This window comes from Ochotona princeps, chromosome 2, assembly GCF_030435755.1.
Source record: "Ochotona princeps isolate mOchPri1 chromosome 2, mOchPri1.hap1, whole genome shotgun sequence".
Lineage (NCBI taxonomy): Eukaryota > Metazoa > Chordata > Mammalia > Lagomorpha > Ochotonidae > Ochotona > Ochotona princeps.
Genome location: NC_080833.1, coordinates 92,343,767 through 92,365,273, shown reverse-complemented (window position 1 = coordinate 92,365,273; position 21,507 = coordinate 92,343,767). Strand labels below are relative to the sequence as shown.

The 21,507-nt window shown below is 50.3% G+C and overlaps 1 protein-coding gene across 4 annotated transcripts in view; it reads left to right on the top strand.

Annotated features, from left to right (window-relative positions):
* The first annotated feature begins 3,288 nt into the window (after positions 1 to 3,288).
* The window catches only part of SORT1 (sortilin 1), a 73,107-nt gene continuing 54,888 nt past the window's right edge, over positions 3,289 to 21,507 (top strand). For all 4 annotated transcript variants that reach the window (XM_058659989.1, XM_058659986.1, XM_058659988.1 and 1 more), the window contains exon 1: positions 3,289 to 3,765. In XM_058659989.1, the coding sequence (XP_058515972.1) occupies positions 3,289 to 3,765 (477 nt within the window). The remainder of the gene's footprint in view (positions 3,766 to 21,507) is intronic.

Genomic DNA, 21,507 nt, shown 5'->3' with positions numbered 1-21,507 from the left:
ATGATTTTCTGTATCAACCAGCCCCTTGGGTTTTGGTATGGGAACTCCAATTTGTCCAACTCCTCCTGGTGGTGAGTAGATGTTAATACCACTGGTTTCTCTTTCTTACTTGAAAGGCAGATTTTTACAGACAGGAGAGGCAGAGTGCTGGTGCATTCACCAAATGGCCTCAACTGCCAGAGCTGAGCCGGTCTGAAGGCAGGAGCCAGGAGCTTCTGCTGGTTTTCCCACATGACTTTGACCATCTTGGTTGCTGTCCCAGGTACACTGGGAGCTGGATTGAAAGTGGGGCAGCAGGGATTTAAACCAGCATTTGTATGGGATGCTGGCACTGCAGGCTAAGGTTAACCTACTATGCCATTCTGCCAGCTTCCAGTGGTTTCTCCTCAGTCAATAGGTTTTTTTTTTTTTTTTGCTGCATTCCATATCTGACAGATGCTCTTCACTGCTCATGCAAAAACCATGACATGTGCCTTTCCTCAAAAATCATCTGCCGAGTTGAACTAGTTTTTGTGTCTTGAACAAGTTGAGATTTCCCTTTTCATTAAGTTAAGGGGCATAAAAAATGCACATTCAGGGCATCACTGGCGATCAATTACAAATCAGCCAAATGAGTAAAATAATTGCAGAATTCAGTAGTTTCTGTGAAACTTTGGACTGTATTGTCATGTCCCCAGCAGAGCTGTTGTCGTTTGACTGGTTGAGATGATTACAGGATTACTGCATTTGGTCCTAAACAATAACCACAGAAAGTGGCTGTTGTCATTAGTAAACAGATGGGAGTGGCTATGGACACTGAAAATTCAGCCATTGGGTCTTGAACTGGAATTTCTGGTTTTGAATTATCAGCCTGCGCTTCAATTAGGGAAATCTTAAGGAAATTTGAGATACTTGAGCTGTCCACATGTCCAGTTCATGGATTTTGTAAAAATTCATTCATTAATGAGAATTCACTGATGAGTCCATCTACTTGCTGGACTCTACATTTAGTCTTATAATAACAATGACCATTTGAATAGGCTGAGTTCCTAATTCATTCTGTGCTCAAACAGAAACTTGTGCTCCGATGTGTTTGGAAGCTGCTGCGACAGGTAGCATTTGGGAGGATTCTTTCTGCACTGGACACACAGGACAGTCTGGTATATTAAGACTTTTTTTTTTCTCATTTGAAAGAAGGAGAGACAGATAGGAGGAGAGACAGAGAGGAAGATCTTCCATTGACTCACTCCCAAAGCAGCTGCAACAGCCAGAGCTGCCCCATCCAAAGCCAGGAGCCTGGAGCTTATTCCAGGTCTCCCAGGCAGGTGCAGGGTCCCAAGGCTTTGGGCCCAAAAGCAGGGACCTTGGCCACAAGCAGGGAGCGGAAGCAGAGCTGCTGGGACATGAACCAGTGCCCATATGTGATCCCGGCACATGTAAGACAAGGACTTTAGCTGATAGGCTACTGTGCCAGGCCCAGGACTCTAAATTTATCCTTATTGATTGATTATAACATGTTGATTGGGAGATACATTCTATTAAATCCTACTAGAAATAATGTTGAAAAGTCCCATCTCAACTTCAGCTTATTTCTTTAAGAAATTCACTGACCACCTTCTGACAATAGCCAGCTGATGTATTAGGCAGAGCTGTGAAAACACATCAGACAAGTGAAATCCTGAGTTTATTCACTCACATTTTCTCAGGGCGGCATGCAAGGTGACACTGTGTCCCCAGAAACTGTTCTAGTTGGAGGAGGTACAGTAAGCACAGAATCAGTAAATGCAACACATTAATAACGGCGAAGATAGCCAAAGTTAGAGCTACAAGGTGTAGTTGTTCGTCTCCCCGGAAGATGGCACTGTTGAGCTGGGGTCTATTCTTTTCAAACCATAAAACAATAGACCATTCATCTTTGTGTCTCCCAAACAAAGAAATATTCCCCCCAAGTAATCACATGCTCCGGGAACTGACTGCCTTGTGATCTACTCTTTATTTGGCATAGTCCAAATACTCGGTATACTAAAACATAGTTTGATACACAGTGGTCATGGAAAGGAAGAAAGTACTCCCCACCAATTTCCATCAGGTTTTTGTCAGTGCCGTAAGTAGAGTTGGACGATTGTTGAAGTGGCAGTCCCACCCTCCTCAGGTGGCATTCGGAAACATCGTCCACCCTGTCCCCCTCCCCAACACACGAGTGTTGTTGTGGGGGGGGGACTACTATAAATGTGTCTCTCTTTCTGCAAGTCAATATGGCCAGAATATTTTGTGTAAATACTGGGTTGGGTGCATTGCACCGTTTTGCTCCATAACAAACATTCCCTCCATCACGGTGAGAAGTCATTTTGTTGCTTTATCTGAGTGTAACGTTTTTGCATAGTTGCTATCTGTCGCTTTTTTTTTTTCCTGTGTGGGCCGTTTTCCAGCTTTGGGGAGGGATGAGAGAATTACCAAGACAGAACTCAGAACTGGCTTGACCTGTTCTGGCAGTTGTGTGCGCAGCTGCTGCATCTGCTGTAAAGGGAACGGTGTAGGGGTTTTAGTTCTTGGGGTGCTCACTTGAGTACACAGTGTACTGCAAGTCCAACTTGCGCAATGCCAAGGCCGCCGAGGACAGACGCGTATCTGTGAAATGGCCACGTACAAAGCAGGCACCGGGCAGTTCTGCCCCTACTCCCACCCTCCACACTCTGGCGTGCCCCCCTCTAAAACCCTGAGCGGCACTCCACGTGTAGGAAAAAGCCGTAGTGACTACCTCGTTCAGCCTCCCCTCCCCACAGAAGGGGCAGGCGATGGAGGCCCAACGCGCCGGAAAGCCTCCCTCGCGGCTCGCATGAGTCACGGAGAAGCCCTAAGGATCTGCCTCCGCAGGACTGGGCATTCACTCCCCAGCAGCAGGGCGGCTGTCTCCGCAGACAATGGGCGCCCCAGCCAGCGGGGGCTAAAACCTGCAGCACCGGTTCTTGACGAAAGCCTGCCCCCACCCCCTTCCCCAGCCGAGACGGCCCAGGAACTCCGGAGCAACCGCCAGGCGCCGCTCCACCGCCGGCAGTGTCGGGGTCGGGGCCGGAGTGGGGGGCGGAGGAGCGGGCTCGGAGCCCACTCCCAAAGCGAAGGTGCCCGGGGAGCCGGGAAACGTGGAGGCGAGGTGGGGCTTCGAGGGCAGGTGGGGATCTCTGGAGGGCCGCCCCCGGAGACGCCCAGCGAGGGGGTGACCTCAGCCGTGCCCCGCCACGTTCCAGCCAATCAGTCCCGCATCTTGGCATCCGAATCCCGGACCCCCGAAGCCGGAGGCGACGCGAGCCAATGAGGAGTGGGCCGGGGAAGAAGGACAGGCGGGCCTTCGCCGCGGGCGCACAGGCCCGGCCGCGCGTATCCAAGGAGCGCCCCGCCGCGCTCGGGGGTGTGGCGCGGCGCCGGCGGGGGTGGGCGGGCGCGCCGGGCGGCAGGTGTCAGCGGCGTCGGCACTCGGCGGCGATGGAGCGGCCCCGGGCAGCTGCGGACGGCCTCTCGCGCCGGCCCCGCGGCCTCGGCCTCCTCTTCCTCCTGCAGCTGCTGCCGCCCGTGAGTCTCGGGCAGGATCGGCTGGACGCGCCGCCGCCGCCCGCCGCGCCCCTGCCGCGCTGGTCCGGCCCGCTCGGCGTGAGCTGGGGGCTGCGCGCGGCCGCGGCCGGGGGCCTGTTCACCCGCGGCGGCCGTTGGCGCCGCAGCGCGGCGCGGCAGGACGGGGACTGCGGCGGGCTCCCGGGCTTCGTCGCCAAGCTGGCCAACAACACGCACCAGGTGAGCCGGCCCGAGTCCGCCGTTGCCTGCCCCGCGCGCCCTGCGCCTCCGCGGGGCAGGGACCCCCGGCCACCGCCCGAGCCCGCGGCGGGCGGAGCTGGCCCAGGCCGCGGGGCTATGTTTCGTCACAGCCTAGGCGGGCTGGGGCGGTGGCGGCGGGGGCGGGGGGTCTTCACCGCGTTCTCCAAAGTTGTCAGAACCTCGCGGGGCGGCGGTGGCTTCCGTGTGTTTGTGTATGTGCGAGTGGGGGGAGAGGGTATCGAGCATCTAAGACCGCGGCCAGCCGACCGCAAGCCCGAGACAGGAGCTGCTCGGAGCGCCTGCCGAGGAGTGGGGCTAGGCGGAAGCTGAGGCGCGGGCCTCTGTGCTGGACGACGGCTGCCCGACGAGACCCCCGAGACCCCCCAGCGGCTTGGGTAGCAGGGAGAGGAGGCAGTGGGACCGGAGTGATGCCTGTGCTTGTAGTTAAACTGTTATTAGGACAACTGCGTACGGGTCCTGGCCCCTGGTCTTAGGAGTTGACTCCCCTTGCCGTCTGGAACTCCTGAGCACAGCGGTGTCTCCAGGGTGGCAAGATCTCCACAGAACAGTTAGAAAACCACGCTGCAGAGAAAAAGTCCCCTTGTTGGGGTGGGAAACCTTTGAGAACCGTGGTGCTTCCGGCTGTGGGGAGCGGGCTGTGTGTGCTACTGGAGATTACCAACACGGTTTGCACAGTCAGCCCTGGCTTTTCAGGACACCTTGGGCGTCTTCCCGGTGCTTCTTTAAAATCAGCCCTTTCATGATTGCCACCCGCGGATGTCTTTGCATCTTCCAGAGAGGCTGGTACTTGGGGCTGGAGGTGGGTGGCCAGCTGCACCTGTTCCTGTGTAACCACATTCCCACTGGCCCTCTGGCCCACCCACCCCCACCGCCTGCTGTGACATAATTCTCAGATGTGGGGATGCCAGGTGCATGCAAGGATCAGGATGACTGTGTGGACCCGAGCACAGCCCCAAGCAGCAGCAGCAGCAGCAGCAGCCAGATGCAGATAGTGCTCCACCCCTGTGGGGCGGGCAGGATGGCACGGGATGGGAGCTGCAGGGGTGGAATGGTGCCGAGATGCCTTGGTGTTTGAGGACAAAGTCGTGCTGTGGACCACTTTTCCACCAGCTTGGGGTTGAGCAGAGCTTTCCAGGGCTGCCTGGACCTGCCCCATCCCTGGGCCAGCTACACACACCGGTTCTTACCCCACGGTCCGCCCGCCTCACTTGCTGATGGACCTCCCCTGGCCTGCAACTGGCCCAGCATGTCTGTCTTCACCAGGGTCTCCCAGAGGTTAGTTGAAATCAAGCAGGCAGGTTGTGGAGGAAGCTGACTGGGGATGTCCTGAGGCCAGATCCACTCAGTGCAGGCCCGCCACCACCCTGCCATTGGAAGTCCATGAGGAGAGACATTTCCTGTTTTTTCTTTCCTGTTTAGTGACTGTTGCCCATGAGCTTTATTGGCCTTAAAAAAAGTACTCTTTCAGTAATCTTATTTAAAATAGCTGTTTTTACATTCCCCTATGGTCTCGGAGATCACAGCCTTCTGGGGCCTTGTTTATCTGGGGGAGCCTTTGTCAATAGTCTTTACTGCAGAAATGGTGCTCCCGAGGGCTCACCCCTTCAACTGACAAGCCACAAGCGTCAGGGAGCAGCGTGGTGTCCGTTCTGCTTTCCAATACCACAGATTGAAGAAGCCACAGGTCACATTCTGCACTGTCCTGAAGAGATCTCTGATTTTTCCCATCCCCTGTGAACAGCATACAATAAAAGTTTCCACCTGACAGCACAGCTTTTTTTGTTTAATCTTCAGTTGGAGACGCTGTGTGCATTTTGCCTAGCTGGGGGAAGGGAAAGCTGCTTAGGCTACTGCTTTCCTGTGTTATGTAACAAGACGCGATCCCTAAGAAACATTCCGAGTTCTAGATGTTCTCCCCTGATTTCTTACAGCTAAGTGCTATTCTTTTGCAAGCTGCGTTAATTTCTGTAATCCCAGTCCGTGCCCTCCCAACGCCCACATGTGTGCCAACCGGCACAGGAAAGTCAGCTCACTAAGCGTCTGATCAGTCACTTAGGCCCCTTCTAGGACTTACGAGAGAGATGTCAGCATTGAGTTCATCCGCAGCCAGCTGAGCCCAGCCGCGGCAGGGCAGTGCTGTGCTTCTCGAGCCAACATGTGCCCCCAACATGCCTTCTCTGCCCGCCTCCTCCCCGCCCTGTGTGTCCACAGGAGTTTGCCTGTCATGCCCTCCTTTCAGTCTGTTCATTTCCGTCTCCCATGGATGTCCTATATTGGGGGGACAGTATGTATTTTTCACACAGCAGCTGTGATTGGGTGCTGTATTTTGGAATTTGAGGGAGGATAGGAAAATGTTTTCCCTTTGGTGACAGTATTATAAATAACTGGGACTCCTGGGAGAGAAAGTGAACATTTCTCATGTTGGTTGTTACTAAATATAGAAAGTCAAAGGCATCAAGAAGACAAAGGAGAGAGACAGCCCTATCTCCCCAAAGTTGGGCCTCTACCCCTCGGAGGGCTGGACGTGCTGCGGGCTCTGCGGCCAGCCTGCACGGGCGGGCTTCCTGAGCGCAGCTCCTCACAGCTGTGTGGTCCGGGCTGAGTGACTGGAGTCCTTTGGGTCTCTAGAGTGCCCATTACAGGAGTGCTTGCTCCTTCCCTAGGGTAGCGCTGGGAGTGTAGGGGTTTCGTCTCAGGTGTGACGTCCCAACTCATCAGAACAGAGTCTAACGCTTCCTTAGGACTCAGTACAAAAGTCGCCATTGTTTTAATATTCTTAGGAGCACCTTATAAATAACTCTCTTCAAGCGATAGTCTCATTTTGCTTTTTACCCTAAGTTGCTCGTGCTGCATTTTTGGCAGAGGGTTTCCTTCGAGTGCTTCGGGGGGTGGTGGCATGCCTAACCTTTGTACATGGCAGCCACTGAGCAGGCCTGGAAGATTTTATTGACGCTGGTTGCTAAGTGGAGTTACTTCAAAACATTACTCCCGCAAACACCCCTTGGAGGGTAGGCATGAAGACGCAGATGAAAATGCCTTGGCCGGAGCTCTGGCGGTGGCTGACATAATTTCCTTCTCCTTCCCCCACACACAACCCCTTTTACGGTTTCCTTTAAAATGTTTGGATCTAGTCACTACCAAGCCCAAAATTGCTGCTCGGCTCTCTGTGCTCCTTCTGCCTCTTGTCACCCACACAACCTCCCAATGTGCAGTCCAACATCAGAGCACCCGGTGTCTTAGGTAAACAGGCCCTGCCGAGAGGACCATGTTGGATGGGCTGGCGGTTCTAGAAGAATGTGCATGTTTGTTTGCTGGCCCTGGCGGAGCTGAGGCTGGGTGGATGGGACTGAGGGTGCATGTGGGGCCTTTTGTGTATCCCCCGGAAATCTAAAGATCAATGCCATTAGCTGCCCCGGAAGTTTTTCACAGCCTCTCTGATGCCCGTGCTTAGCCTCTCTTGGTAGTTCCACTTCTGGCACACCCATGCCCATGCCCACACCAGGGTGTTGAAGCTTTTCCTGGATTGTGTTTCTCCTTTCGGCAGAGGAACAGAAAATTCTGTGGGCGCTGCTTGGTCCTGGCTGAGCAGAGCAAGTGTCCATTCCCGTGCAGCCTCCCCGGGAAGGGTGTGCCAGGCTGGCGTGTGGAATAGGCAAGAGGGGAGTGGTTTCAGTGACCAGTCTGAAGAAGTGTGATTTTACACTGGGGAAAGGCGGCTCCCTGTCAGGTGTGGCCACTGGCACAAAGGGCATGCATGTAGGGAGGCAGCTGGTTATATTGTTCCTGGTCCCCATGCTTGGCTATGGGCATTGTGGGTCTGTGATACAAGTCGGAGTCTTAGGTCAGCCCGTGGAGGTGAGCGAACAGAGACTTCCTTTCTGGTCATGTCTGATGGCTTGCTTCTGCGGTTGTATGATGATGTAATGGGTCCTCTGTCCCATTCTCTGCATCTCATCGTTCCTGTGAGGTGCACAGAGACCGTTACCAGCTTCCTGCCCTCCGTCTAGACCTGCTCACTTCTTGGGATCAGCAGCCATCAGATGGCTGCTGGGGGTCTGCTGCCCAGCTCTGACCCGGTGGGCCTGCTACCCTGGTCTGCTCAGCACACACCAGGCAGTGCTGGGCCCAGCGTGTAGTGGTCAGAGAAGGGAGAGGAAGGTTTTCCTTCAGCTATCTTTCTATCCCGACTTTTCAGCTTCTGAAAAGTCTGTTTACAGACACTCTTTTCTTGTTTTAAAAAATTTAATTCATAGGGGCCAGCGCAATGGCTCAATTAGCTAATCCTCCACATCCCATTTTGGTGCCAGTTCATGTCCCAGATGCTCCACTTCCCATCCACTCCCTGCCAAGTGTGTGGGAAAGCAGCAGAGGATGGCCCAAAGCCTTGGGACCTTGTACCCACATGGGAGACCTGGAAAATGCTCCTGGCTCCTGGCTTTGGATCAGGTCAGCTCTGGCTGTTGTCATCTAGACAACAAATCAGTGGGTGGAAGATCTTTCTGTCTCACCTTCTGTCTATAAATCTGCCTTTCCAATAAAAATCAATATTTTTAAAATTTTTAGTTGAAAGATAAAATTATAGGGAGAAAAGCTTGCATCCAGTGATTCACTCCCTAAAAGGCCACAATGGCTAGGGCTGGGCCAAGCCAAAATCAGGAACCTGGAGCTTCCTGCAGGTCTCTCACATGGGTGCAGGGGCCCAAGGGCTTAGAGTCATTCTCCATGACTTTCCCAGGCATATTAACAGGAAGCTGGGTAGGAAACAGAGTACACAGTTCTCAAATTGCCACCCATGTGGGATGCTGGCATCATAGGTGGAGGCTGAACTTGCTATGCTACAGCACAGGCCCAGTGAACTGGGTGGTAAGGCTGCGAAAATGAGACCTAAATGTCTTAGATGATTAGGAGCTAAAATTAAGGGAAACAGAACTGTCAAATTTGACAATGAATTGTTTCTGGAGAGAGTTATGTGGTAATGATGAATCAAATATTGCATTTGCAGATTTCTACAAGCTCTTGGTTCCCCTTTTTCTCTCTTGGACACCCGTGTATCTATTTCTCTATTACCCATCTATTTTAGAAACTTGGCGGAAACTTGCTCTTGTTAATCCGGGGCCTGGCTGATCTGTCTCTATGTCTGAGGAGCAGTGGGTCCCAGGAACAAGCTGACCTGTTTCCGTCCGCCCCGGCCGGCTGCCCTGTGGTTGTTTGATGGCCCAGTGGTGGGTGCCTTCCAGCCAGCTGACGGAACAGTCATAGTGAGAGAGCCTTCATTCCCCTACACACTGCTAGGTGCCTGTCTGACATGTGGGTTTATTTAGAGAGGAGTCTGTTTTTCCTGCTTTGCCCCCAGCCCTGGTCTCAGGAAACCACAGGAAGAACACAGGCCTCCCCTCAGAACCTGTGGTGTTGAGCTGAGAAAGTGTCCTGTGAGTAGGTTCTGTTTGGTCGTTTCAGCCTTCTCATCCACCACATTGAAAAGTCTTGCACTAACTTTTCATTGCCTTTAGAAAAAAAAAAAAAGAACAAAGAAAAACCCCACGATTTGTATGGAGGAAGAGGAGGCCAGGGGGTGTGATCACACATCTTGGGCCCTCGGAGCTTGCGAGCCAGTTGTAGCTGTCTGGTCTCCAGTAGGACTCGGACATCCATGGGCTTGACATCTGCGGGTCTTTTGCTACCTGCGCTGGAGTTGGCTTGGCTGAGACGCCAGTGTTCTGGTAGATAACAGGAATGTAGTCCCCACCCCCACCCCTCTATAATTATAAAAGACAGATGTCTCTTTAGGGGAAGGAGTAATACTTCATCCTTACTTGTTGGATGAGAACTTCAATGCTAATAAAAGCTACTAGCTCAGAAGAATCTAGAAGCAAGCCCAATAGATACATAACAGCAAGTGTGGCTTTTTTGTTTTTCCCTTCCCTATAGTATTTTGCCAAAATGGAGCTGTTTTTTTAACCCTCACTCTGGCTGCATGTGTGTTTGAAAAGTAGTTGGGGGCTTGCCATAAATGTACGCACATACAGAAGCTTACATGTGATTCACTGGCTGATGTGTTTTTTACCAGAAGAAAGTCTAGGTTTGTTCATTAGGAGCTTGATGGTACTACCCTCCTAGGCTTGACTCTGTCACGGAGCTTTGTTTTTCCTGTAAGCTCTGGAAAAAGGCTAAGGTCCCCCTTTTCTTTTTCTTTCTTTCTTTCTTTCTTTTTTTTTTTTTTTTAAAGATTTTATTATTATTGGAAAGCTGGATATACAGAGAGGAGGAGAGACAGAGAGGAAGATCTTCCATCCAATGTTTCACTCCCCAAGTGAGCCGCAACGGGCCGGTACGCGCCGATCCGAAGCCGGGACCAGGAACTTCTTCCAGGTCTCCCACGTGGGTGCAGAGTTCCAAGGCTTTGGGCCGTCCTCGACTGCTTCCCAGGCCACAGGCAGGGAGCTGGATGGGAAGTGGAGCTGCCGGGATTAGAACCGGCGCCCATATGGGATCCCAGGGCTTCCAAGGCGAGGACTTTAGCCGTTAGGCCACGCCGCCGGGCCTCTTTCTTTCTTTCTTTCTTTCTTTCTTTCTTTCTTTCTTTCTTTCTTTCTTTCTTTCTTTCTTTCTTTCTTTATTTCTGGGAGATAGAATTTTTTTAAAAGCAGAATTATGGGATATGGGGGAGAAACACAGAGCAAAAGAGGTCTTCCATCTGCTGCTTCATTGCCCAAATGGCTATAGTGGCCAGAACTGGACTGGCCACAAGCAAGGAGCCTGGAGCCAGGAGCTTCATCCTGGTTTCCCACATGGGTGCAGTGGCCCAAGTGCTTGAGCCTTCATCCGCTGTTTTCCCAGGCCTTAAGCAGGGAGCTTAATTCTGCCTGAATTGGCCGTTGTAATCCAGTTGATGGAGGATCACTCTATCTCTCCCTCTGTTAACTCTGAGTTTCAAGTAAAATAAGTCATTACAAAGAAAAAGAATGGGGCCCGGTGTGATAGCGTAGCAGTTAATGTCCTCGCTTTGAACACGCCAGGATCCCATATGGGTGCTGGTCCTAATCCCGGCAGTTCCACTTCCCATCCAGCTCCCTGTTTGTGGCCTGGGAATGCAGTTGAGGATGGCCCAAAGCTTTGGGACCCTGCACCTGCATGGGAAACCTGGAAGAGGCTCCTGGCTTTGGATTGGCTCAGCTCTGAACTATTGCGGCTGTTTGGGGAGTGAACCATCAGATGGAAGATCTTCCTCTCTGTATATCTGTATATCTGCCTTTCCAATCAAAATAAATAAATCTTAAAAAAAGAGAGAGAATGAAAAACAGACTGTAAAAAATGTTTACAGTGTATTTGAGATGCAGAGACAGAGAGGAGAGACAGAAAGAAATCTACCATCTAGCTGATTTAGTCCTCAAATGATCACAGCAGCCGGGTCTGGGCTAGGCTGAGCCGGGAACTCAGAACTCAATCCGGTGTCCCATATGGGTGGCAAGCACCCAACTGTGTGCCTCATCCCCACTGCCTTCTGGAGTGTCTATCAGCAGGAAGCTGCATTGGAAATGGAGCTGGGGCCGCAACCCAGGCACTTTTTTTATTTATGTATTTATTTATTTATTTAGCAAAGCAGCTCTTAAGAATTTTTAGAGAATCAGATGAGAAATTTTACTAAAGTGTGTGTTAAAGTATGACATCGATGTCATTCATGGACACATATGCCGAACCTGTGCACGAATGGAGTCCAGGCCCATGTTTAATGTAAGGTCGAGAGCGAAGCAGTTTACATGTGCAGATCCAGCATGCTGGGAGCTTTGCAGAAGGCGTGGGCACTGCAGTGCTGACAGCCTCAGGGCTGGAGAGAGAAGATACAGAGGAAGGGAAACCCAAGGCATACTGTTGGGGTGGTGGTGGGCCCTTTGTAGGAGGGAACGAACTAGCAGTGTGACCGAGGCCTCCAGGAAAACCTCGAGGAAAGGAGAAGAACAGCTCCCTAGAGGGTGGAAGGAGTGTGTGGGTGGGAGTTCAGTACTAGACTCACTGGTGAGAGTATTCTAACTGAAAGTGCTAGAGCTGGAGAAATGCCGAGCAGAGCTGGGGAGAGACTGTGACCTTTAGAGCCGTGGGAGCCACGGCCCGACAGCAGTGTGGGGAAGGCCGTCCTATGTCCTTAAGATGCCAGAAACACTGGCAGGTACTGGGCCCAACGAGAGACAACCCCTGAGCTGGGTAGCAGGGGTGCCCACCAGCAGCAGCTGAGAGCCACAACCAGGCCGGGCACTGCTGTCTCTAACTAGATTCCTTTCTTCCACCCGTGAGGCCAGATGACTTGTGAAGAGACCCACAAACATACCCGCGTGGTGCCACGTTTGGAAGCGTCCAGCCAAGGCAAGGCTGTGGACCCTACTTACAGGTCACAGAGGTGGTCTTGCTGAAGGTGTGGGTGCCCTCAGCCCAGCTCCTTTAGCCTCTTTCCAGGCCCTTGTTTCCCCAGAGTCTGACATGGAGTGGCACTGGGAGACATGGAAGAGGAAAGCGCAAAGCGCATGTATGAGAGGTGTTTGGAAGACCTTGAAGTACCACAGGGCCGTGACTTTGGTAGTTTCTTCGTCAGGCTATCCAAGCCCAGTTGTCAGCCAAGGTTCCTGATCGATGCAGTCTCTGGAAACCACTTTTAAGGGAACACACGCCGCCAAGGAGACACAGGAGACATGAATGCATTTGGCAGTGTCGGATGACAGGCTGGATGCGGCTGGCAAGCAGGAGAGAATTATGGGCAGAAATGTAAGGCTCGTCTGTGGCAGTGTTCTTTTTTTAACTGCTGTGATTACAACACATTTTAAAGTTGTGGATATGATTGGCAGCTATTTGAAGCAGTGGTTTAGGGAAGAAAATTATCTCAGATAGGAGATCTGCATTGAAACTTTACCAGGAACCTTAGATTAATCTTTGTGAACCTTAGTTTTTTCATCTGTAAAGTGTCATCACGAAGATGAAAAGATTGGGGGTGAGGAGGCTTAGTGTCTATTCATTGCTCTCTTTTATTTTGTCATTTGAAGGGCAGGTTTACAGAGAGACAAGGAGAAAGATTTTCCATCTGTTGATTCTCTCCCCAGAAGGCCACAATGACCAGAGCTGGGCTGCCCAGAAGCCAGGAGCTTCTTCTGGGTCTCCCACCTGGACGCAGGAGCCCAAGTACCTGGGCCATCATCTGTTGCTTTCCCAGGCCATCAGCAGGGAGCTGAGTCAGAAGTGGAGCAGCCAGGACTTGAACCAGTGTTCATACGGAATGCTGGTGTCGCAGGCAGAGACTTAGCATGCTACGCCAGGGCACTGGCCCCAGTGTTTATTCATCTTTTATGGTGGGTGTATTATGACAGTTTCTCTACAAAGCCACTGATGCATTGCTGTTTAGATGTTTAAATATTTCTGTATATGCTGACATTTCTTCACAGCTGTAATATACCTGGAAGATTATTATGGGTACTTATAGGAACCAAATTTGGGTAAAGCTGTGTATATAGTCGGTCCTCATATGTTGGAGTCTATATCTGGGGATTCATCCAATCACAAATTTTTCTCTTTTTGGATCTATTTATTTGAAAGGCAGATTTGTAGAGAAAGAACGAGATCTCCTATCTCCTTGTCCTCTTCCCAAATGGCTGCAACAGCCACGGTTTAGCCAGGCTGAAGCCAGGAGGCTGGAGCTTCCTCCGTGTCTCCCATGTGGGTACAGGGGCCAAGTTCTTGGGCCATCCTCTCCTGCCTTCCCAGCATGTAAGCAGGGAGCTGGACTCAGACCAGTGCTCACGTCTTCACCTGCTGTGCTACCACACTGGCACCTATTACAGATGTAAAACTTAAAATAAGAATACTTTGTGAGGGTGGGCATCTGAGGCAGGGTTAAGTCATTGCTTGGGATCCCCACATGCCCTGTCTGGGTCCCTGAGTTCAAGTCCCACCTACTCCACTTCCACTCTCACCTTCCTGCAGTTGCTGACCCTGTGAGGCAGCAGGTGAGAACCCCTGTAGTTGGTTCTCCACCAACTAGGAGACCTGGATTGAACTCCTAACTCCTGGCTTCATCCTGCTCTACCACGAGGCTGTGTGGATATTTGGGAAGGGAGCCAGTGGGTGGAAGAGCTCTCTGTCTTTCTGCCTTTTAAACAAATAAACATAATTTTTAATTAAGGATTGTGCATGTGCCAAATATATATATATAGACATTTTATTTCCCCCTGTCTTCATCAATATTCTTTTTTGTTTAAAAGATTTATTTATTTTTATTGCAAAGTCAGATATATATAGAGAGAAGAGACAGAGAGAAATATCTTCCATATGATGATTCACTCCCCAAATGACCGCAGTGGCTGGTGCTACGCCAATCCGAAGCCAGCAGTCAGGAGCTCTTCCAGGTCTCCGACATGGGTGCAAGGTCCCAAGGCTTTGGGCTGTCCTCAACTGCTTCCCCAGGCCACAAGCAGGGAGCTGGATGGGAAGCGGGGCTTCAGGGATTAGAACCAGCACCCATGTGGGATCCCGGCATATTCAAAGCGAGGACTTTAACTGCTAGGCCACAGCACCGGGCCCCATCAATATTCTTTATACAGTACAGTATAGCTGCTGTTTACACAGCATTCATTTACGCAGTATTCTAAGTTCAGGTGCACGAGAAGATGTGCACACACTGTATGCAAATGCTGTGCCATTTTATGGAAAAGATTTGAGCGTCTGTATACTTTGGATCCTGTAGGCAATCCCCTGTGGCTGCTGATGGGTGACTGTACTGCTTGTATCCTTGAATATGAATAGGAAATAGGGGACTAGGGGATAGCGAGAGATGAGCAGTCAAAGGTGTGCTTTTATTGAAACTGGGAGATGGAGGAAAAAATCATCCGACTGAGACATCAGCTACCTGGTCGCCTGTGATGCTTCCAAGCACACGCTGTGCATTGATTTTAAGTCACACTTCTGGAAAACTAAGACCATGCACAGTCTGATAGCTTTCCTTCCCCATCGCCAAGCTGTCACTCGGTCGAGCCCGTGGTTGTGTTTTTCAGTCGTGTCTCACAGGTCTCACCCTGGTGATAGCTTTGTGCTCTATCCGGCACTGTGAGTTGAATGTTCATGTGATGCGCTCACTACTTCTCAGGAACTGTCCTTGCAAGGACCAGGGCAGCACATGAGCAGAATGATGGATATTGTGAGGCTCTCTCTGACCTGCCTTGTCACCACCTCCTGGCCCCCATTAACCCTCAGCACCTGTTAGAGTGACTTCATGTGCCGTGGCGTCCTCTGGTCCGAGGGCCCATCTCACCCTGCTTCCCCTTGCCCTGCTGATCAGACCCATGACTGAGCTACATGCCCAAACGCTTAGCATTTCATTTTCACATTTTAGTTCCAGGTGTCATGCCATGTAATACAATGTTGGAAATGTCCTGCTTTGTGTTCAGTTTCATTTGTGGAAGTTTTGTTCCTTATTTTATAAACTCCTTAAAGGCCAGGTGCAGTCTGTGCTGTGAGTCTGCCCTCCCTTTTTGCTTCGCAACATGCTGGAGAATGGGTGGTCATGAAACTGATTGATCTAGGGCCACACAGACAAGACTTGGAAACCTCACTGAGTCCCTTCACCAGCTTTGTGACTTTGGATGGATTACTTAACCTCTCGGTGCCACCTTGCTCATGTACCAAGTAGCAGTGCTGCCCTATCAATTGCCTGTGTAGTCCATGGCTCTATACAGTGCATGACCGGTTAAAGTCAGATGCTGCTGTTGCTGTGCGTCCACTCAGCAGGTGTTTATTGCGCCCTGCCTTGTGTCAGGGTCTGGGTCCTGAGATCTGGTCTACAACACAACAGACACGGTCTCTTCCACCTTCCTGGAGCTTTAGGGACTTGGCCAGTTGCAAAAACGACCCCAGGGTGGTACAGTTACCAAAGTACCAAGAAAAAAGGATCTGCTGGAGAGTGATTGACAAAAGTCTTTTGGGTCTGGGGCATTAGTAAGGAGGACTGGAGAAGCTCTCGCTGCAGGCCCTGGACCTGAGTTTGCCTGGGAGGAGTCTGCGAGCAGGGAGAACAGCACGTACAGAAGGCCTGGGGCCACGAGAGGCACCTCGCCAGCCCAGAGAGCTGGCAGGCGGCCAGTGCTGTTGGTCACAGCCCAGGGAGAGTTCCCACCCCCGCGCGGGAGCCGTCCCTCGGCTGAGCCAGTCCTCCGGCTGGCACTTGTCTCCCTGTCACTTCCTTTTCTTTGAAATGGAACTAAGAAGTAAAAATAAAACTGCTCAAAAGTTTTGAAATGTAGTTCATTTGCCAGGCATGATTAGGAACAAATTGTTCTAAACCTAGCTTGCCCTTTTAAGTGCCAAAGGCTCTTTTTGTTGTTGTTTGTTTTTAGTGGAATTCTTTTTAAAAAGGTCTCTCTGTCTTCTTAACCAGCAGCCTGACCCTGGCTCATTAAGAGCCGATTAACTTCTGCCGTGCTGTGACTCATGCTATCGTGGTGTGGCTTGGCGTGGTGTGGCACTCACAGATGGGTGGCAAGAATTCATGGGGCTGCCTGCTCCCGCCCACAGTGGCCCACATTCACTTGTTGAAGGTGACATAGTTCTGTGTACAGTGCCTGTTCCTCATGCTGACCCTGTTTGCCTCCAGATCCACCATCCCCCACACTTGATTTGTGCACACTGCAAGGTTAGAACGCAGGCCTTTCATATTAAGCAGTTCAAACAAATCACTTGAATGAGAGTGGTTGTCCGAGCATAGGCTTGGTGACCAAACACATATTAATGCCTGGATAGTGGTCTGCTTCTCTGTTGCTTCCTTTCAGTGAGTGCCTTGGTTGATGAGGTCCTCATACTGGGCGCTGTTGAACAACCTGGTGGTTTGGTTTGGTTTTAATTATTGAGACAGGAGGAGGCTCCTGTGTACTAGCTCACTCCCCATAGGCCCACAGCTGCCGTAGTTGGGCTGGGCCTGCAGCTGGCAGGCAGCAAGTCAGACTGCAGGTGAGGCAGGGACCCAACCACCTGAGCCATCACCTGATGCCTCCCAGAGCATGCATTAGCAGGATGCTGACATTGGGAGTGACACCAAGACTCAAAGCCAGGCATTCTGATATAGAATGCAGTCGTCCCCCAGCCGCCACTTAGTTGCCAGGCCATTGCCTGCCCGTAGGCTTAGGTTTTGTCTTAGCAGATACAGGGCAATGGAAAAGCAAACTGAGTGGTTAAATTATTTATGCGTCGTGGAATTGTGATAGAAGGGCCGGTGGGGCCGCGCCTTTGTTAGGCTGTGCTGCTTCCCAAGCTCTCTCACAGCATTTGACAGAGCTGGAAATAAATTTAGGCAGCTGTTGGTCCCTAGGTTCTATCCGAATAACTGAATAGAATCGAAATGCATATTTTTTATGTTGAGTTTTTCCATTTCTAAGAATAGTATCCATGAGAACTGGGACATTTGTGATCTTATTTTTGGTTCCTGCTTTCTGATCCCAGCAGTGCCTCATTGAACAGAACAGCGTTCTGTTAAGACTTTACTTCCTGGCTAAAGAAAGTTTTCTGTCACTGTGGCCTGTCCGTGTGTCCACTCAATGGCATTTGGAAGCCTAATTCCAAGTCTTTATTTTAATTTATTTTTATTGGAAAGGCAGATTTACAGAGAGACAGAGAACTTCCATCTGCTAGTTTATTCCCCAAAATGGACACAACAGCCGGAGCTGAGCTAATCCATTTCAAAGCCAGGAGCCTCTTCGGGTCTCCCACGCGTAAGCAGGATCCCAAAGCTTTGGGCATTCCTCTGCTGTTTTCCCAGGCTACAAGTAGGGAACTGGATGGGAAGTGGAGCAGCCAGGACTAGAATTGGCATCCTTATGGGATACTGGTATTTACAGGCAGAGAACCAGCAAATTGAGCCATCACACCCTCCTAGTCTTTTTTTTTTTTTTTTAATTTTGAATTTTATCATACAAGTCTGTGTAGTCTGGGATTCCCTTCCCCTCAATTCCCACCCCTTGACTGATTTTTTTCATGTTGTCACAACAGTACATTCCTTCATAAGGAATTACAGTTCCACCAGTTTGCTATTTAAGTGTGCTGGTACAGACAATGTCAGACAGTCCATCATCCCATTGTTTAGATATGTCCAGCACTTTCTTTGGGAGTCCATCTTTTATTTGGAAGTAGGGATGCATGTTGCATTGTGTGTGGATATGGTAGTCTCCATTACTCCATCACTGCACATTCCGGTTTGCATGATGGTTTCCTTATATTAGAGAGAACATATTTAGATTTATTTATATACTTGCAGTTAGGGAAAGAGAGGATAAACACAGAGAGCTCTTTTGTTGGCTGCCTTACTCCCCAAATGGCCACAAATGAGCCAATTCAAAGTCGCGAGCCAGGAGTCATCCTGGTCTGTCACATGGGTGCAGTGGCCCAGCTACTTGGGCCACCTTCTAAAGGCTGCCCTCCTAGGTGGCATTTGCAGAGAGCAGGGAGCTGGATGCGAAGTGGAGTGGCCAAGACCCAAACCTGCCCTCATGTGGGATGCTGGCTCCCAGGTAGTGGCTTAACATGCTATTCCACAGCACTCTCCCCTAATTCCTGGTCTTTATGGGATTGCTAATGTCCTGCCCTTTTAATGCTATTGTGTTTATTATTTCTATGAATAGAAAGGAGTCCAAGGAAAGGGATTCCTGAGAGAAAATTATTTGTGCCTACTTTCCCCATCCAGTTAGTTAACTGGATGAGCCTTAATCCTCTATGTCATCCTGTCTTTTGCAGATTAAACACTCAGCATGTTTCCTGACTTGTGCATGTGAGCCATGCGTTTACAGAGTGTGCACTGTGTGAGCTCAGAGCACGCGTTTCTGCTGCCATTTGCCTGGCGCCCAGGGTAGGGTCCACGGAGTGCAATGGGCGCATAGGATCTACCATTCCACACCCATAGAGTCAGCCACCCTTCATATTCTGGGAAGAAACTGCGTCAAGCACGCATGTACTCTCTGGCCTAGTCTCATTTTCTCAGCATTACATCAAGCCTTTATGTGGCCTACTTAGGAGGTGGTTTAGGAAGACGTAAAATATTAGTTACTCCTCACTAGGGTATTGAGGATTTCTCTGCACACCCCTCCTAAAACTGTTCTGCACCTAAACTGTTGACATATGTCTTGTTAGAGTTATAAGCCAGTCTAGACTACCCGAAAAACAGCCAGGTTCAGCAAAATTATGCTTCAGTGCTATAAAAGGTTAAATATTATAATGAAAATAGACACAAGACAGCTGAATAATAATCTATAGCCATTTTAAGGTGTATAGAACCCGGTCTTGTATAAAATAAAATTGAAATGTCGATGAAGTAGTCACAGGATGTGGTTCAGAACTTGCATTTATTTTTAACATATTGGTTACTCAATACCATGTCAATTAATTCCATAACATTATAAATTGTTGCTGATGTTATGTTGGAGCTTTTAATTGATCGGGATGATACTCTGCTGGCTCTACCTTCAGACCAGAGAAGGTCTCCCTAAGAAGCGTTGAACACTTCTGGTCAATAAGATGCTGGACTCTATGCTTGGTATATGCTTGCAATGAAGGAATCTCAACTGAACTTGAACTGTGGTTATGCAACAAGGTGGAGGAATCCACCATGCGGGGAGGGTTAGGGGAGGGGTGGGGGGAATCCCAGTACCTATAAAACTGTGTCACATAATACAATGTAATTAATAAATTAATTAAAAAAAAAAAGAAATGGGGATGATGGGTTTGATGTAAATACGACCCTGGTTTTTACATGAGACCTGAGGTAGTTTTTGTGTCCCCCAGGGGACAGGGCTGGGAATGATCCACAGTGGGTGCCCGGCAGGGGCAGGGGAGGTTTAAAGACCCCAGCTGGATTCCCTCCCCATGGCTCTGGGCAGAGAGGCTGCCCCTAACTACACACCCACCAGGTTGTACAGAGGTGGCTTTCCAGCTGCCTCCCACCCAGCATCTTAACTCCTCAAGACACCTATGACTGAGCTGCCCGATTCTAGGGCCCAACATCTAAGTTCCCCAAACTGATACTACACAGTAACTCCATTAGGCTTGTTTGTTAATTAGAGATGAAGACAAAGCTATTTCTAGGCAGAAAGCTGCGTTTTATGTCCTCTCCTTTCTCAGCTTCTGGGTTGGAAACCAGGCAATCCCTTACTGGCTGCAAGCAGGGAACCCCCCAGCCCACCGCGGGTTCAGGGCCTTGGTGGTGCGTCTGTGGCCTGCTGGGAGCTGGCAGGTGGCCAGGGGTGGGTGGTATGTGGGTGCATATGTCCTACATTGCCAGCTTAGGATGATGATGTGTGTCAGCAGCAGTACAGGCTACCTCCTGCCCTGGAACAGGAGTTTCAGGAGCTCAGTGGCCACTGTAGGTGCCAGCCCAGGACCCCTGGGTGTTTGGAGTCTACCCTCCTGGGGTAGTACGAATGACTATTGGAACCATTCAGGACACTGGAAGTGCACCCAGTGGATGACAGACAAGAGGCTGGAAATGTCACTGGGAAGAGGTAATCTGCTAAATCGTGGTTCTAGGAAGCCTAGCCTCATTCAAGCCCACCATGTCACTGTGGCTCCTTCCTGTAACCCACACACCTGTTAGCCCTTCTAATATACATAGAATGACATGGTCTGGATGTACCTTTTATTTTTTTTTTTTTAAAGATTTATTCATTTTATTACAGCCAGATATATACAGAGGAGAGACAGAGAGGAAGATCTTCCGTCCGATGATTCACTCCCCAAGTGAGCCGCAACGGGCCGATGCGCGCCGATCCGAAGCCGGGAACCTGGAACCTCTTCCAGGTCTCCCACGCGGGTGCAGTGTCCCAATGCATTGGGCCGTCCTCAACTGCTTTCCCAGGCCACAAGCAGGGAGCTGGATGGGAAGTGGAGCTGCCGGGATTAGAACCGGCGCCCATATGGGATCCCGGGGCTTTCAAGGCGAGGACTTTAGCCGCTAGGCCACGCCGCCGGGCCCTGGATGTACCTTTTAGCCGTGTACCTTTTATTCCTCCACGTGTACTTTTTTTTTAAGATTTATTTATTTTTATTGGAAAGTCAGATATACAGAGAGGAAGATCCTCATCTGCTGATTCACTCTCTGAGTGACCACAATGGCCCGAGCTGAGCTGATCCGAAACCAGGAGTTGGGAGCTTCTTCCGGGCCTCCCACGCAGGTGCAGTGTCCCAAGGCTATGGACGTTCTCGACTGCTTTCCCAGGCCACAAGCAGGGAGAACTGGGTGGGAAGTGGGGTTTCTGGAATTAGAACTGGCGCCCATATGGGATCCTGGTGCGTGCAGGGCAAGGACTTTAGTAGCATCTAGGCTACCACACCGGTCCCCTGCATGTGTACTTTAAAAGACAGCTTTTCATTCCTGTGTAGTGTTATCTTTAAAGAGGACTCTTGCCAATTGGAGGTAGTTTGGAAGTAATTCATTCTCTCTGGAAAAACAATGAAGGGGGCAGCCCAAGAAGTTCCACCTCCTAGGGGCATTGCTGCTAACATTTTCAAGAGTATCCTTCCTGACACCTTTTCAGCCATAAATATACACACATACATGACTCAGTATGTTATAAATATATTTCAGTGTCAGTGAATATCTCAGTCATCATAAGTAGCACCTGGTATGCTGATTTTTCTTAAAGATGTATTTATTTATTTGTATATATGTCTGAAAGGTACATGACAGAC